This window comes from Eublepharis macularius, chromosome 8 (assembly GCF_028583425.1).
Source record: "Eublepharis macularius isolate TG4126 chromosome 8, MPM_Emac_v1.0, whole genome shotgun sequence".
Classification (NCBI taxonomy): Eukaryota; Metazoa; Chordata; class Lepidosauria; order Squamata; family Eublepharidae; genus Eublepharis; species Eublepharis macularius.
Window position 1 is genome coordinate 25,682,434 of NC_072797.1, and position 16,381 is coordinate 25,698,814.

Sequence of the window (16,381 nt, forward strand, 5' to 3'; positions counted from 1 at the left end):
TAGCTATGAAATATTAAACATTAATTTTATTAAGTATGGTCTAGGTGTCTGCTGCTGCCTTTTGTATTTTTTTGAAATGATATTTTTATTGCGTTTTTGTTTTCAGTTTAATGTTTAGTTTAGTTTGGTGATTCGTTGTACATTGTCTTGGGTGCCCTTGAAACAGAAAGGAGTTTAATACAGTGTAAAGGAAGGCAAAGAAAAGTTTCCAAATACTCCACAAGTTGCTATAGTTTTAAAAGTTGAAACAAAAACCACCCTTTAAAACTGTACATTGCACACACACCCTCCAGGAACCAGTGGCAGTCCCCATCACTTTCATTGGGGCAAAGTAAGATAAATGATCATGGATAGTCTTCCCAGCCCTGCACCAGAAATTGCCAGGTGATTTGGGGGGTGGATCCTGGGGAAGATGGCATTTCAGGAGGAAGTGGTATCACTTCTGGATGACACTCGAGGAATTTCCCCCCATAATCTCTATGGTAAAGACTGTTAGAGACTAGGGGGAATACCTAGAGCAATACAATCAATGACACCACCCATTTCTCACCAGCTTCTCAAATTATTGAGAATGGGAGATTGAGGGGATGCCAGTGGGGGGATTGCCTTCTGCCACCAGGCAAATAGAAAGCCGAATCAGAATGAACTGGCTCTTCAGTTTGCTGGGAATGTGTCCAGTGGGCCTCTGCTCTGGAGGGCCTCTGGCATCCAGAGACGAGCCAACATGTTCCCCAGTGGTGTTGGCATTGCCACAGGGGCTGCTGGGCTCAGACCTTGCTAAGGATCACGAGAGGAGGTGACAGTCACTGATGAACAGCTCTGAACTGCACAGCCCTGGAGGGTGCCACTCAGCTTTCTTGCTTCCTAGCTCCTGTTTTAAACAGCCCTGCCTGTCCAATGAAGGAGTTTTATTTTTATTTTTTTTAAAAAAAAAATATCATCACATCACATATTCCAAGTGGATTTGGTCCAGAAAATCTGCCTGCTAGAAACTGGAACTGCAACTTCATGATAATTTTTTTGCCTGTCTTGAATAGTGGCGTGGTTTTAGATATATCTTCTTCTCTCCCCTAAGTCTAAGAAACTTGATGCCACCAATTAATGCTATACATAGTGCAACGTTAATAAAATGGAGCACACTGGCTGATGGAGCACCTTGACAAGATAATACACTTTTCATTCTGTAGCTAATGACAATGGGAAACTATTGCACAGAGGTCAATATATGGCTGCCGTTTATGAATTTAACATAGCAAATCATTGTCAATATGGCCAAAAGCACATTTGGTTGTGGGTGGGATATTTATTAATGGCTTTCTCTAGTTAGAAAACAAGTGTGACTGAAACCTGGTTGGATTTCACAAGACACTAGATAATCAATGTCAAGAAATGACCAGAACAAATAGGGGGGAAAATCCCCCTTCCGCCCACTCTTCCCAAGTTCTTAACACTTCCCAAAAAAAAATTCAGTATGTGCTTGCAAAATCTGTGACATAATATTACAACCTAACACAACTGGGAAAAGTTCCACTGAAAAGCATATGGGTCACATTACGGCGTTATCAAGTTGTATCGGCTTCGCCTTCATCCAAGATGTAGTTCAGCTTTATGATTGTGCTGATGAAGTCTCCGAGCTCGACAAAGTCTGCCGTGACAATGTTGATGCCGCTTTCACCCGCTCTCTGAGTCCGGACCCACTGCATCATGGCAGGGAGCGCCCTAGGGAGGGAGAGTTATCCATCAGTGAAGGCACAGAGAGCCAAATCCTCAGTCTGGAGACTCATTATCAGCAGTTCCTGATCAACAGGTCTGACCCCCCCTCCCCTCCCCTCTACATTTCCTACCCTTATTTTCATCCTTCACAATCCCGAGCCAGCATTTATTCAGTTAGCTGCTGCTGAATCCAAGAAGACTGACTCCCAAAATCAGTGAGAAGATGGCCTACAGCTCTCGTATTCACTACTACCTGGAATCAGGATGAAGGGGCTAGGTTTGTTTATCTGCATCCATAACAACAACAATAATAATAATGACAACAACAACAGCAACAACATTCAATTTATATACTGCCCTTCAGGACAACTTAATGCTACACTCAGAACAGTTTACAAAGTGTGTTATATTATTATCCTCATGACAATTGCCCTGTGAGGTGGGGGGGGGGCGCTGGGAGAGCTCTGAGTCATCATGACTGAGAGCCAAGCTACAAGTAACGCCTGACACACGTTGGACACTTGTCAGCTTCCCTCAAGTTTTGATGGGAAATGTAGGCATCCTGATTTTACAGCTTGGCTCTCCATTACAGCTGCAAGACCAGGATGCCTACATTTTCCATCAGAACTTGAGGGAAGCTGACAAGTGTCCAACCTGTGTCAGGCGTCACTTGTAGCTTAGCTCTGACCCAAGGTGACCCAGCGAGCTTCAAACAGAGGAGTGGGAAATCAAACCCGGCTCTCCAGATTAAAGTCCTGCCGCTCTTAACCACTATACCAAGAGGGTTCAGCAGCCAGGAGGTGCCTTTCTCTGCCATTTGGTTGTACCTGCTTTTTCAAGAATGTGCTTTTCACTGGACCTAGCCAGCAAAACTCATTCATATCCAACATCTCTATGGTGACTAGTGAGTTCAGCACTGGAAGCCTAGATTGTCTCCTTGGGAAGACTCAGCACTCCAATTGGGAGGGGTTGTTTGAGTTTTCCTCCTAAGTAAAGGAAGCTTGTGCTGTACTTGGATATCTCTTCTGGCAGATGTTGCTCCAATCACCAGCTAAAATGAACTAGAATCCATTTCACCTTGTTTACTTGCTGTTTCTCACATGAGATGCTGCAATTACAATTTGTACAGAACAGGACATTAGTGTGTTTTTTCAGAATCAGGAAGGGAGAAGAAATCAAAGGATTCGACCACTGTCCTCAACGGGCCTTTATGTTGATCAAGAAAGCAGGTTAGTAAGATACCATTGGACAATAGCTAAAAGTGTCTTGCCTATTTCAAAATGTTAATTCAGCTATTACTTGACTCACACATTCATGCAAAGGGAGAAGCCATGCCTGGGTGGAGAGAGAAAAATCTAGAGCTGCCATGTAGCCTTAACTCCTCTATTCCACTGTCCAACAGAATCCAATGCAACTAGACCCTCAGAGGTCCCTTTATACATATTTTTGGAGTTTCTCCACACTGGACAGTGCCCTTTCAATCCCAATCTGCAGCTGGAATAAAGACACTGTGGTTTTCATGCTGAGTGTAGCTTTCTCTGCTACCAATGAAGAGCCATTTGCATGGCAATGGAACACCCACATGGCAGTTTTCCCTGCACTTTCATTGCTATAGTCCCCCATCTGTCATTTCCCCCTCCAAAAAGTTTTTTAAAAATTGTTTTTAAATCAGTAATTGACAGGTTGATAAACTCTAATAACATAATAATGATTGCAACAATGTACTAATTCTCTGTTTCAATTATAAAAAAGTACTTCTCTAGCCCTTTTTATTGCAAAGTTGTAGGGGGAACTGTGCAGCCTGCACCTTCTTCCTTATAACTGCGCAAGGGAAAGGGCTAAAAGCTTACTTTTAAAAGATGAAAGCTGAGGATGAATACATTGTTGCAATAGATCATTGTAACATTATTGTGCTATAGCAACTTGACCATTACCAATGTTTTTTTTTAAATACTCCTTTAAAAGCCCTACACTGGGTGGGAGAAATGGTGACAATGGGGGCTAAGTAAGGAAAATTGTGCAGATATGGGTAGGACCTAAGAAAATGTGAATCTATCCATTTATATATTGTCCAAAGGAACCTGGATTGTGAAGCAGTCCACAGAAGCAGGCTGTATACCATCATGAGGATGCTTCAGAAAAACGTGTTACTATAAGGGAGCAAAGGTGGAGCAAAAATGTCCATGTGGAAACCGTCTGTGGGACCTTCCACTGATTCCTTCCAGGGTCCTACAGTTGCCCCATCTTTCTCCCACTGTACAGTGCCATCAGAGACTTGCTTGCCACAGTAGATGAATGAAGCATACAGTAGGAGTATGGCAGAACAGGCTATAGAAGCTGCCTTGCTTCACGCTTTAACTGGAGATTGAAAGAGCAATATCTGTTATCCTAGGCAGCAGTTGGCAAGCTTGGTTTGGATACAGTGGTAGATTTCTACTAATGGAAAGGAAGGGTGTTCTTTGCTGATTTCCACTCCATTTAACACCCTCCCCCATACTGTTCCTTGGGGTCCCCTATCCTGCAGGAGCAGCTTTGTGGTTGCAGAAGGAGGGGGGAAGCAAGAAAGTCCTGTTCCAGTGCTGGAGCCATCTTTTTAAAAATATGAATATGTACCTTTTATTCATACATCCAATCATGTATGTATGTACCCAGGCTAACAGATTCTTGATAATGTGTGTATTGTAAAGGGGTACTCATCAGAGAACTAGGATTCAGGTATTTAAATTGCTTCGGTATGCTCCGTAAAGATTTAGAGCATACCAGGGGGAAGCTGCCTGTCTCCCAGCCCACCCCCACCCCCCAATTAGTCCCTCATCCTCTGCACCCCCACCCCACCCCCACCCCACTTACCTGGCCGTGGAGCCAGGAAGAAGACCAGTTGAGTGGCAGGGAAGGCTAGAGCCGGCTCCTCCACCGCCCATGCCGCCTCCTCCACTGCTGCAGTGGCCAGCTGGGCGGCGGGGAAGGCCAGAGCCGGCTCCTCCGCTGCCTGCATCACCTCCTCCGCCGCTGCAGCGGTGGGGAAGGCTTGGATCAGCTGCTTGGTGGGGATCTCCCAGCCAAGCAGCTGATCCACAGGTTTAAATGCCCCTTTCCATACTGTTTCACAGCAGCATGGAAAGGGACATTTAAACCCCTGCCGGCTGGATCAGCTGCTTGGCGGGGATCTCCCCAGCCAAGCAGCTGATCCCAGGGTTTAAATGCCTCTTTCCATGCTGCAAAGCGGCATGGAAAGGGGCATTTAAACCCCTTGACCCAATATGAATTGCTTCAGGAAGCTTTGATTCGGGGTTTCCGAATTATTGCGAATCGGGTCTGATTTGTATACTTTACCCAAATTGGAAACCCGAATTGCACTAACTGCAACTACTTTGTTGTTTGGAGAGCATTGTAAAACTCATGATTACTCTGGTTTGCCTGCTTTTTTACTTGCTCCTGCTGTTAAGCATTTAAACAATTGCTTGAACTGGCGATATTAGCAGATAACAATAGTTATCTTCAGTAGCAATAGCTACTATTAAGGACACAACAGTATTAAGGACACAACAGTAGATGCAGCCATTTTTTCTGGTCAGTTGGCAATATTTGTTATTATTCCTTCCTATATGCAGCGTAGAGGGTGTCTCCTCCACAAATAGATGCAATATATGCCAGAAGAGAATTCTGGGGCTGCCCTTGAACTCTTTCTGGAAGCTTCAGTTGGTACAGAATGCTGTGGCCAGAGTGCTGACTGGAGTGGGTTGTAGGGACCATATCACTCCAGTCTTGTTGACTCCCTATTTACTTCCAGCCCTGATTCAAGGTGCTTTTATTGACCTTTAAAGTCCTATACAGCTGGGGGCTGCCCTGACATGTATAGCCCAGGTGAGCCAGATCTCGTCAGATCTCAGAAGCTAAGCACGGTCAGCCCAGGTTAGTAATTGGATGGGAGACCTCCAACAAATAGCAGGGTTGCAGAGGCAGGCAATGGCAAACCACCTCTGATAGTCTCTTGTCATGAAAACCCCAGCAGGGGTCGCCGTAAGTCAGCTAGAGGGCACTCTCCACTCTGGCTTGGAGCCAGCATACCTTAAAGATTGCCTTCTCCCATATGAACCTACCCATTCATTCCGGCCATCTTTGGAGGCCCTTCTACAGGTGCCCCCACCATCTGAGGCTAGACAGGTAATCTGAGAAAGGGCCTTCTTGGTTGTGGTTCCAAAATTTTGGAACTCTTTCCTCAGGGAGATTTTTCTGTCCCCCTCTATGGCTATTGTTTTGCTCGGCATATCCCCAATATCTGTTATTGGCCCTCCTCTTTGTTCTTGGTGTTGTGTATTTGTTTGTGTTTTTATTGAATTGATACTATTTCAAATGTTAATTTAAATGTAAATTGTTTAAAATGTGGTTTTAAATTTCTTAATTTTTGTCATCTTGCAGACACTATTTGGGTAGATAAGTGGCATACAAATGTTTTACACAAACAGACAAATAAATAAATAAATTTGACTTGTGGTTGCCAGAAGTCTTCTTTATTTGATTCTGTACAAGATGAGCCAGTGAGCCAGTGTGGTGGAGTGGTTAGAGTGTTGGATTAGGACCTGGGAGAACCAGATTCAAATCCCCCCTCTGCCGCGGAAGCTCGCTGGGTGACCTTGAGGCAGTCACACACTCTCAGTTTAACCGACCTTACAGAGTAGTTGTGAAGATAAAATGGAGGAGAAGAGACGGATGTAAGCCAAAGGCACTTTGGGTCCCCATTGGGGAGAAAGGTGGGGTATAAATGAAGTAGATAATAAATAATGATAATAAATAAGATGAGAAGTTCACAGAAACCTCCACAAACAGTGATTCAACATTTAGGCCTCATTCAGCCTCTCATCCATTTTTTAGTTTTAGTGCAAAATATTCTCTGGTGTACTGAAGGCAATGAAAGGAGGATGCTGGAGTTGTTAGGGGGCTTTGGGGCAGCAATAAGAAATTTCTTTACCTCTAGCCTTATAACTTCCAGTCCCTCCGTACTTCAGTCCTCATAACTGGCCTCATTAAACATTTTTGTTAGGGAAAATGTAGAACATGCTGCTTGGCAACCAGCCACATGGCTGAATGCTCTCGGAAACCCAGAACAGCTACTGTCTAAGCCCTAGGATTAGAAAACGTTCCAGCTGGTTGTAAATTTTTTTTTAAAGTGTCTTATGTGTTTCTCTCTTCTCCTATAAAACCAACACGGAGCCTAGGACTATTCTGGGGAGGGGCTGTGGATCAGAGGTAGAACATCTCCTTTGTATGCAGAACGTCCCAGGTTCAATCCCCAGCATCTCCAGTTAAAAGGATCAAGTAGTAGGAGATGTGAAAGATCTCAGCCTGAGACCCTGGAGAGCTGCTGCCAGTCAGAGTAGACAATGCAAACCTTGATGGATCAATGATCTGATTCAGCGTACGGCAGCTTCATTTTCTTGCCTGTGGACATCAGGTTCGTATGACATGCAGAGTCGACTAGATCAGGGTCCAGCATCCCATTTCTCAGCATGGCCTGCCACGGGGTTCTGGGAAACCCACCAGCACGGTGGGAAGGCAATAACTCTCCCTGCTGTTGTCACCCTTCAACTGGTATTCAGAGATACGCTTCTTCTGAACCATTTAGTCACCATAACTCTTGTAACTCATATCCATGGCTTGGATCCAGCCAGCTTTTCTGCTGCTGAAAAGGAAGGAGGGTTCTCCTCTGACCTCAAATGAAGATTATGCTGGAGATTAAGGGACTTGCATGGACAAATGCCATGTGGGAGTGGAGCTGTCACATGGAACAGAACTGGGTGAGAATGAGTAAGAAGACATGAGGGTGTCTGAAGAAGGGCGCTCTGATTCTCAAAAGCTTACACTCTGAAAATCTTGTTGGTCTCTAAGGTGCCGCTGGATTCAAATCCTAGCGCACATCTGATTTGACAGGAAATAGGACAGCCGTGGGAGGAACCGTGGAGACATTTTATTTTGGATTAGGGAGGTACACCCTTCCCAAATAGGAAGGTTAGTCAATAATATGTTAGTCAATTATATCCCTTAACATGTCTACTTGTGGATCAACATGCTTGAGTTATCAAGCTCCGTGTCTTTTGCAGAACTCTTTGATGTGCACCTTCCTTGGGTTTTGCTTTGGAATTTAAAGCTAAGCAGGCGTGAGCTTGGTCAGTACCTGGGTAAAGGAAACTGCCACAAAACTGCATTCACCGGAGGGGGGGAAAATAGGTGAAAATGTAACAAATCAATTAGCGGATTCTTCCAGGCCAGTGCTTTCCAACTTTTCCAAGCCTGAGGAAATTTCACTGCCCATCCACCTTGTACTTGTAGTATTAGTATACATAGACTGAGAAAATATGTAACAACAAAAAGATAAAAATGGAAGCAGTTCGCACATGGATTTGCGGACCCCTTGCAATAACTCCACAGCCCTCCAGAGGTCCCTGGCCCCTACATTGGGAACCACTGTTCTAGGCAGTAGCCAACATTTTCCTGATGGAACAGGAGTTTAAAGCAAATGCCTTTGTTAAAAAAAGTAGGGTTTGCAAACTTGAGAGAAGTTATCACTTTAGAATTGCTTTATCTTATTAACTGGATTTAAATTCCACTCCTACTAGGTCGTTATTATATTCTTGACTGCAGTAGATTGAAATTCAGCTTGACTTGGCTGCAATAAGGGAATGATATCTCAGTCCTCGTCCCCCCCAGGCCTAAAATATTTTTTTGAAAATTCACATCAAAGGGATTTATTTGCTGTGCTGCATCCATTATTGAGAAAGTTGTCTACCTTGCTTGAGATTCCAGTCTAGTCAGGGATTGAGAAATCAGCTGGTTTAGGATGGGGGTTACATTTTCTCTAAAAGAATGAGTGGGTTTGCACTGCAGCTTGTTCTTAGATAATGTCTGCAGCCAGACGCTTAGAGGTCTCCACTGTAGCAGCAATTGAACTCAGGACAAAATTTATCTAAAGCAGTTGTAGCAAGTTTGGGAGTGTCCACATGTTAACAAACCGGTAGTATGTTTAGGGTTGCCAGGTCCCTCAGGGCCCAAACCAGGGGATTGGGGGGTCATGTGGGGGAAACTTACAAGTCGATTTTAAGCAAATACCCCTGAGCGGAGGAACTTCCCTTCCTTGCCACGCCAGGAATGATGTTCCCATTCCCCCACACCTTCCCCCTCCCCCACCATCCAGGTAAGAGGTGACTAGGGGTAGAGTCTGGAAGCGGGGGGTCCCCTTCTCTGACCAGGGAACAGGGAACTTAAGCATGTTTAATTAGGAATTATCACACTCTTGTGTGGTTTAAAGTTTCATGAAATATTTAGGATCTGGGAAACTTGGGTTCCAATAACCACTCTGCTATGAAGCTCACTACATGACATCGGGCGGGTCATTGTCTTCCAGTCTATCCTACTTTACAGGGTCACTTTGAGGATTAAATGAGGAAAGAAAAATGTATAATGTATACCATACTGAGTTCCTTGGAGGGCTGATCAGCTGAACCAGGCGCAGGGCATGTGAAAGTGACAGCCCCCTTCTCCTGTCACTTACCGGTGGCAGGAGAACAGGGTTGTCAGTTTCACACACCCTGTGTGGGCAGCGGCACCAGCCTGTCTCGCTTCACAAACTGCTTACGAATTGGATGAACCGAGTCATGGAGTTTGTAGAAAACACGGCCCCACGAACCGCGTTTTCATGAACCACAAATCGGCCCTGTTCGTGTGGGGGTTTTTTGCTTCATATTGCGATTCATGCCCACCTCTACTTTGAATATTGAAGGGTGCCATTTATGCATTTGCACTTTATGAATTTTTATGCTTGTGGCACCTTGTAGGTTTATTGATATGCATCCTGTATGAGATGATTTGCCTTATATGAAGCACTTTAAGAACTGACCTCCTTACTAGTACAGAGAGTTACTTTGGAAGTTTAGCTACATTTGTATGAGCTATAACGGAAGTGTTTAAGTTATATATTGTTGACAGTAAAACACTTAGCAATTGTTGTATTATTTATGTTTACTGTCATCATTCAAAGGGATACTTAGTGAGTGTTCATGGGTTCTTTGTTGCATATCCACCAGCAGGTCGGCAACCTTTCTCGAACTTGCTTTGGGTAAGATCTTCCTGAGAATTTTCTACATAACAAGTTTGGGAGAAATTGCAGCAGAACCAAAGAACACCTCCTGGAAGGTTTGAGGAAGCACGACAAGAGTGTTATGCAGAAGCCAAATTTAAATCCCCTGTGACTGGGGGGAGGAGGGAAATCAGAGTAAAAGCTCCATGCAGTAGCAATCTTTATACATTGTCTTTGGGTATTGTGCTGTTATGAGTTTGGATTTCAGTTCATTTGCATATCAATTGCTATCTTTTTTTTACCTTTGTTGATCTTTTTCTTTCATACTGTTTCATTTTTAAGGTGGAATCTTTAGCAGGTTGTGGTTGATTGACAGGAGGCACTATCAGGGATGTGCTCCTCGTTCACAAGACTATTGCAGTGCCCAATGGGCTAAATAGCAACGAAGACTGATGGACTGACTCAATCAATATAATTGCAGTGCAACACTTTTCACAATTCTGACAGCTGAGACATCTCCCCCTGAATTTAAAGTACAGGCATGCTACATTCTGACTTCCCCAAAAGTTCACTTACAGAATGCATAAAAATGAGGATGGTAAGCTCCAAGAGCATTCCTCTAAGCTTTTGTATGAGTCACCATTATTAGTATACCTCCTCAATGGAAGAAAGGAAGAGTAGGGCAAAAAGTTTTACAAGAGATGCAGCAAGCAGTTTCCTGTCATCCTACTATGAGTAATTCTTCTGTCTCTCTCTACTCTGGAAGTCCAGTTCTCCAATGCAAGGACAGGACAGAACTATCTGTCCTATTTGGAGGATGCTTGAGAGGAAACAGAAATCCAGAGCATGCAAGCCCTCTCTGGGAGGGCTAATTTTGGCTTTCAGGCATTATTTGATTTATTTCTCCAGGCATTCTAAACAGGCTCTTGAAGCATAGTAGAGCATTCTGGCCCACACTTGGACATTCATCTGGTAACAAGGAGTCAAAATTCTGTACAATAAAATGGCAAGTGTATGATTTAGCTGTCCCTGCTTAAACGTTTAACCTTCCACAGCATTGAAGCGCCGTTAGACTTTTTCAGTGCCCTTTAAAAAGTCATATTTACATTTTCCAAGATTGAAAACGTGAGCTATTCCAGCTGAAAGAGGCTGGCGAGAACTTAGCACAGTTAGTTCTTTAAGCAAGTTACGGCCAAGCTAATCACATTAACATTTTAGTAGAAAGAAGAAAATTTACTCCTGGGTTGCTGGAAAAGTTTTGTGCCTGAGTCATAATGTTCTGACAAGGCAAGAGAATGTTAATGATGCCAAGTATTCTTGCACCAGGGCCTCCCGTGGTGGAACATCAGTTATTTGTAATCACGCATTCAAGTGAGGAGGAAAGGAAGAGGGAGAAGAGCAACACCACAGATGCAAAAAGAGCCATTTGCTCTCTCTCAGCTGAGAAAACAGTCACCTAAAAGACAAACAGCGCCTTTCTTTCGAGAAGGTGGCTGAACTGGCAAGCTGGCAACGAGCATGCTGGACAGAGGGTTTCAAGGGGCTGGTGTGGAGATTGGAAGACTAGCCTGGTAATCCAACAGGGACACCACATCTTTTATTTGCCCCATCCCTCTGCTTTTAAAAACAGAAGAAATTAAGCAGGTGGGGAATTAAGCAGCAAGAGGGAAAAGTCACCTGCTTAATTTCTGGGGAGGGCCTGTAGGTCACAGGTAGAGCATCTGTTTGGCAGGCAGAAGGCCCCAAGTTTACTCCCAGTAAATTTGCCAGGTCATGCCTGTAACCAGCAAGAGCTCTGGGGGCAGGGACATATTGGGGCACCTGCTGCACCACAATGTCTGTGGGAAACCTGACTTTACCATAGAATTTCTGACTATTCCTAGAGCTACCAGAAGTCACATCTAGGTTTTTCCTGGGCAACACTGTAGTGCAGACACCACCAATGTTTTTTTAAAAAATGTTCTTCTGCCACTACTCTAGGCAGTGGCAGGCAATGAGGGCAGCCAGCAGAAGTCCTCCTGCCGTAGCAGAAGACCTGGCAGCCCTAATTGCTGGCATCTCCAACTAATGATATTAGGTGATGTGGAAGACTGAGAGCCTGGATATACTGAATCAGACCAATGGTCTGATTCAGTATATGGCAGATCCATGTGTTTATGTGTTCTGTGTATTTACTTAATGTTAAAGGAAGAGAAGCAGGATTAGTAAAAAAAAAATTGCAAATTGAACACTGAAGCATGTTTCAGACATAACAACAAGCCTGGGCTTGTTACATGAGCATGGCTGTGAGAGCTCATATACTGCCCTTCCACTTCTCCCTTCTTCCTCCTCTTCCATGCAGTTGAGTAATTAAAAATTCTGATTTTATGTCAAACTATACTTTATTGAAAAAGTCCAAACTACAAAATGATGGTCTCTTGTCTTTCCTACAAACCAGGAGGTAACCTAGCTGGAGGAATTGACACTTTTGGCCATTTAAATAGCTGTTCTAACCTTTTTCTGACAAGCAGTGGTGTAGCTTTACTCAGCAGCAAATCTAGAGAAATGAAATAGAGAGGGATTTCCAGACTGCAGAAGGGCCAGTGCAGTGGTTACTTTGGTGTAGAAGTCCTAATGGAAAGAAAGAAAGGCAAGGCTGTGCCAACAGCAGCAAGTGCCACAGGGATGCCATTCCTGCTCCTTTCCATGTCACCCACTACTGCATCCACATCAGGGGTGCCTATTCCACCTCTTTGTGGTAGCAGCCATAGATTCCAAACCAAAGTTCAACCACAATTAATCCAGAGTTTGGAATCCTGCTTTATAAGGCAGACAGAAAACCATAGTTTGTAGTGTAGATGTTCCAACTATCTGTGGTTTGTCAAGAATATGGGAGTCTTTAATTAGATTGCTACTCATGAGGGGAGGAGGGGTTGTGACACCTGAAGATCCTCCAGGGTCATACATTCATATCTGAAGAGGGTTGCCAATCTCCAGGTGGGAAGATCTCCAGGAATTACAACTGATCTCCAGACTGTAAAGCTCAGTTTCCCTGGAGAAAATGGCTTTTTTTGGAGGGTGGACTCTATGGCATTATACCCCACTGAGGTCCCTCCCCTCTTCAGACCCCTCTCTCCCTGGCTCCCCTCACCAAATCTCAAGGAATTTCCCAACCCAGAGTTGGCAACCTTATATCTGAACCACTTTATGGTGATATAAAGTAGAAAGGAATCCTACTGCTAATGCCACTTATTTTTGGCTTGAGAGAACACACCATAAGTAAGGCTACAAGCTGCTGACTCACTGGGGCTCCCTGGAAGTTTCCACACATACCTGTACTGTTTAAACAGAGGCTCATGCTGAGTTGCAAGCTGAAGGGTGAGAGCCGAAGGGTGCTTGCTGTGCGGCTCTTAGCCTGTGATTCACAGACCAGGGACTGGCAGGGTCGAAAGCCCTGGATGTGTCCTGAGCTGCAGTGGCTGGCGAATGATGCTCCTGATGACATGTGAAGTAAAGCTGCCAGAAGACAACTGAACCAGAGCTACCATTTTTGTACAGGAGGGAGGGTGTGGGAATGCCATTCTGTTGTCTGTCTCATAGACCAGGTCTTTGTGTTTCTGTCTTGTCCAGATCCAGCTAGGAGCTAGTACCTGGACATATTTGTCCAGTCCAATTTGAATCTAGTGTTGGGAGTGCAAGACAGGACTGAGATACTTTTGGTGTACCATCCACCCTGCTGCCCAACCTTCTCCCTGCCAGAGCTGGTGGAGGTGGTTTCAGATTAGGGTTCCCGTTCCTCCAGTAGGGGCAGAGGATCCCCCTTTTCCAGCCTCTGCTCCCTGCCACCTCTCATCTGACACTGGGGCAAATATTTACTAAACCAGCCCTGCGTGTAACCTGTCACTTCCAGGTCATGCCAGAAATGATGACATTCCCAGAGCAACACAGGATTGGGCCCCTCACGCACACCCTATCCCCCCGCTTTCATGCCCCGGAGACCTGGCAACCCTATTTCAGGGCCAAGCTACAAGCGATGAATGATACTTGAATGGCAAGTGGATCGAGTGGAGAGCAAGTGGAGGGCAAGTGAACAGGGAGGAATACACTTGCCGTTCAAGTGTCATTCGTCACTTGTACCTTGGCCCTCAGAGGTGGTATTGAAGACTCCTAGACTGATGGTTTTGGTAGACTTCCTGTCAGGAGTGGCTCAGGATTCCATGGTGTCCATGACAACCATAGGTCTGACAATAACAGGCCCTACACACTATGCAGGGTACACTCTTGATCTGAGGAGGAAGAGAGCAATCTGAAGGGGGGGGGTTGGAGATGGTTCCCCTTGTCATGGACTGATCACTACACAGACTGGGCCAAGCTACACATGACGAATGACACTTGAACAGCAAGTGTATTTCTCCCTGTTCACTTGCCCTCCACTCAATCCACTTGCCGTTCAAGTGTCATTCGTCATGTGTAGCTTGGCCCAGAGTGATTTAGACTTACAGGGATACCAAGACTCTGCAAGGGTGGGGAGGGTCCTTTAATTTTATAATGTTTCAAGGGCAACAGGGTTGTTGAGAAGATAAAATGGAGTTGAGGAAAGTGATATAAGCTGCTCTGGACCACTGAGGAGAAAGGCAGGATGTAAATGACGTAAAAGAAAAAAATTAATTCTAAAATATTACAGTGAGAATTTGTTTATTACCACAGTTAATGCAAAGTCCAACTGAATACATCCCTCAAAAATAGAGCCGCTTCCCTCATCTTTTCGAGATTTTTTTTATGCTTCTTTCTATGGACAGTTCTTGAGAAAGTGAGATCCAATTAGTTTCTTGGTCACATAGATCTTCCAGGTTTACAAAGCTACTGGCTGCAATTAACTTCTTACCCTTACGGAAGCCAGACTCCAAGGAAATTAGTAGAAATAACTCTTACTATTTTATAAACACTTTGCCAAATTCAAACTTCCTGAATTATTGCTCGGCGGCTGTGGAATTCATTTGGCCGAAATGCTTATCTATAATTCAACACTCTCCAATTGCCGGATCAAGTCTGGAAGCACATTCAATCAGATGGCACAGTTTAATATCTGGAAGCTCGATGAATATTTTAATATGATTGATCACAGCTCTGTAGCCTCCCTGGAACAATCAGCAGCAGATCTGTTGCCATTTAGATAAATTCCTTTTAAAAAGAATCTACCAACTTGGAAGTAATATTTTTATTTCTTTTTTGCATAGTGAGTTATAAATCTTTACAGTTCATTACTTAAAGTCAAAGGCCTTCTAGCAAGATCTAACCATGAAAAATAAAGCTATTGGTTCCCACTTGCCTTCTTCCCTTGAGTGCAACCTCTCCTTTTTGCACAACTGCCAAGTTTAAAATCAGTGTAGTGAAGTCATCCTTCTTTGCACACCATAATAGAGTGTAGTGCTTCTCTTTCTAAACATTTTTAGGGTTAAGGGCTTCTGACTGACATGGCTAGATATACTCTGTGCTTCTTAGAAAAATAATATAGAGAACTTTTTAAAAAAGCAACTTTGTGATGCAGAGGAGCCAGAAATGGAACATTGGACTCTAGTCTGCCTGGCCCTGTTCACGTTACAGTGAATGTATGTTCAACCTGTGTACAGTGAACACTTGAGTTTTCTTTATATGTGTTGTTGAGTAATTCTCATTTTAGATTCAATGCTGGTACAGCTGAACATGTGATTGAAATTCTATACATATCCAGGTGCTAGCCCCCGTTTCATAACTTGAATGCATGTTGGCTCTTTCTCACAAACAGGTGCACGCACAGTACACACAGGCTGTATCTGCATTCAGTGTAACATGTGAACAGGGCTCCTATGTTTACTCCTCACATGAAGCTGTTTTCTGGTGAAATGCAAATGTGCAAAAGCTCACATTTGTTATCGATGTATCTTGCATTGGTTCTTTTTTTCCAATGGAGTTTTTGAATTATGGCATACACCAGCCTAGTTAAACCCTGCTTGGTCTTTCCTAGTGCAGATATGCTATACAGGTCAGATATAAAGGAAATAAATAAGAAACACATGCAGACGCATTAGGAATAGATGATTAAAATATAACCTTGTTCTTTAAAGCTAGATGATTCAAGGATGGATTTTTTCCTGCGAATTGTGTCTGCAGGATAAGTAGTATGTGTGAGAATATTTCACAGACCAAAAAATGTAGTGGTGCAAGGGACACATGGATATTCTGTTGGTAGGGATCCCAGGTGCCACCAGAGGTGGGCAAACTCCCAGCGGTTCACCTGAATAGCCCACTGGTTGCTGGTGGTGACTAGTGGGAGCACTCCCAGTGGATGTGATGATGTTGTTGTGCTGGCCGTGGGACTGCTCTCGTGCTTCATTTGGGGCTGATTCTCATGGGTGTGAATGACATCACTTCTGGAAGTGATGTCATCACAGAAGCACCAGGAAACAAATCACACAGAAGGCACGAGGTGAGTGCTGGGTTCCCCCCCCCTCCAACTGGGAGGGTAAGGGGACCTGGCAACCCTAGCTGGAGGGTGGGAATGGAACAATGAATAGCAAATACCTACATACAAGTTGTCTCATGGGCCATTTCAATAAATGCCCTTGTCAATCATGCCAG

At 44.2% G+C, this 16,381-nt stretch overlaps 1 protein-coding gene across 1 annotated transcript in view; it reads right to left on the minus strand.

The window, feature by feature from the left end:
• Positions 1-1,562: 1,562 nt before the first annotated feature.
• Positions 1,563-16,381, minus strand: part of PLCXD3 (phosphatidylinositol specific phospholipase C X domain containing 3) — a 133,574-nt gene continuing 118,755 nt past the window's right edge. The window contains exon 3 of the mRNA XM_054987234.1: positions 1,563-1,719. Coding sequence (XP_054843209.1) covers positions 1,563-1,719 — 157 coding nt within the window. The remainder of the gene's footprint in view (positions 1,720-16,381) is intronic.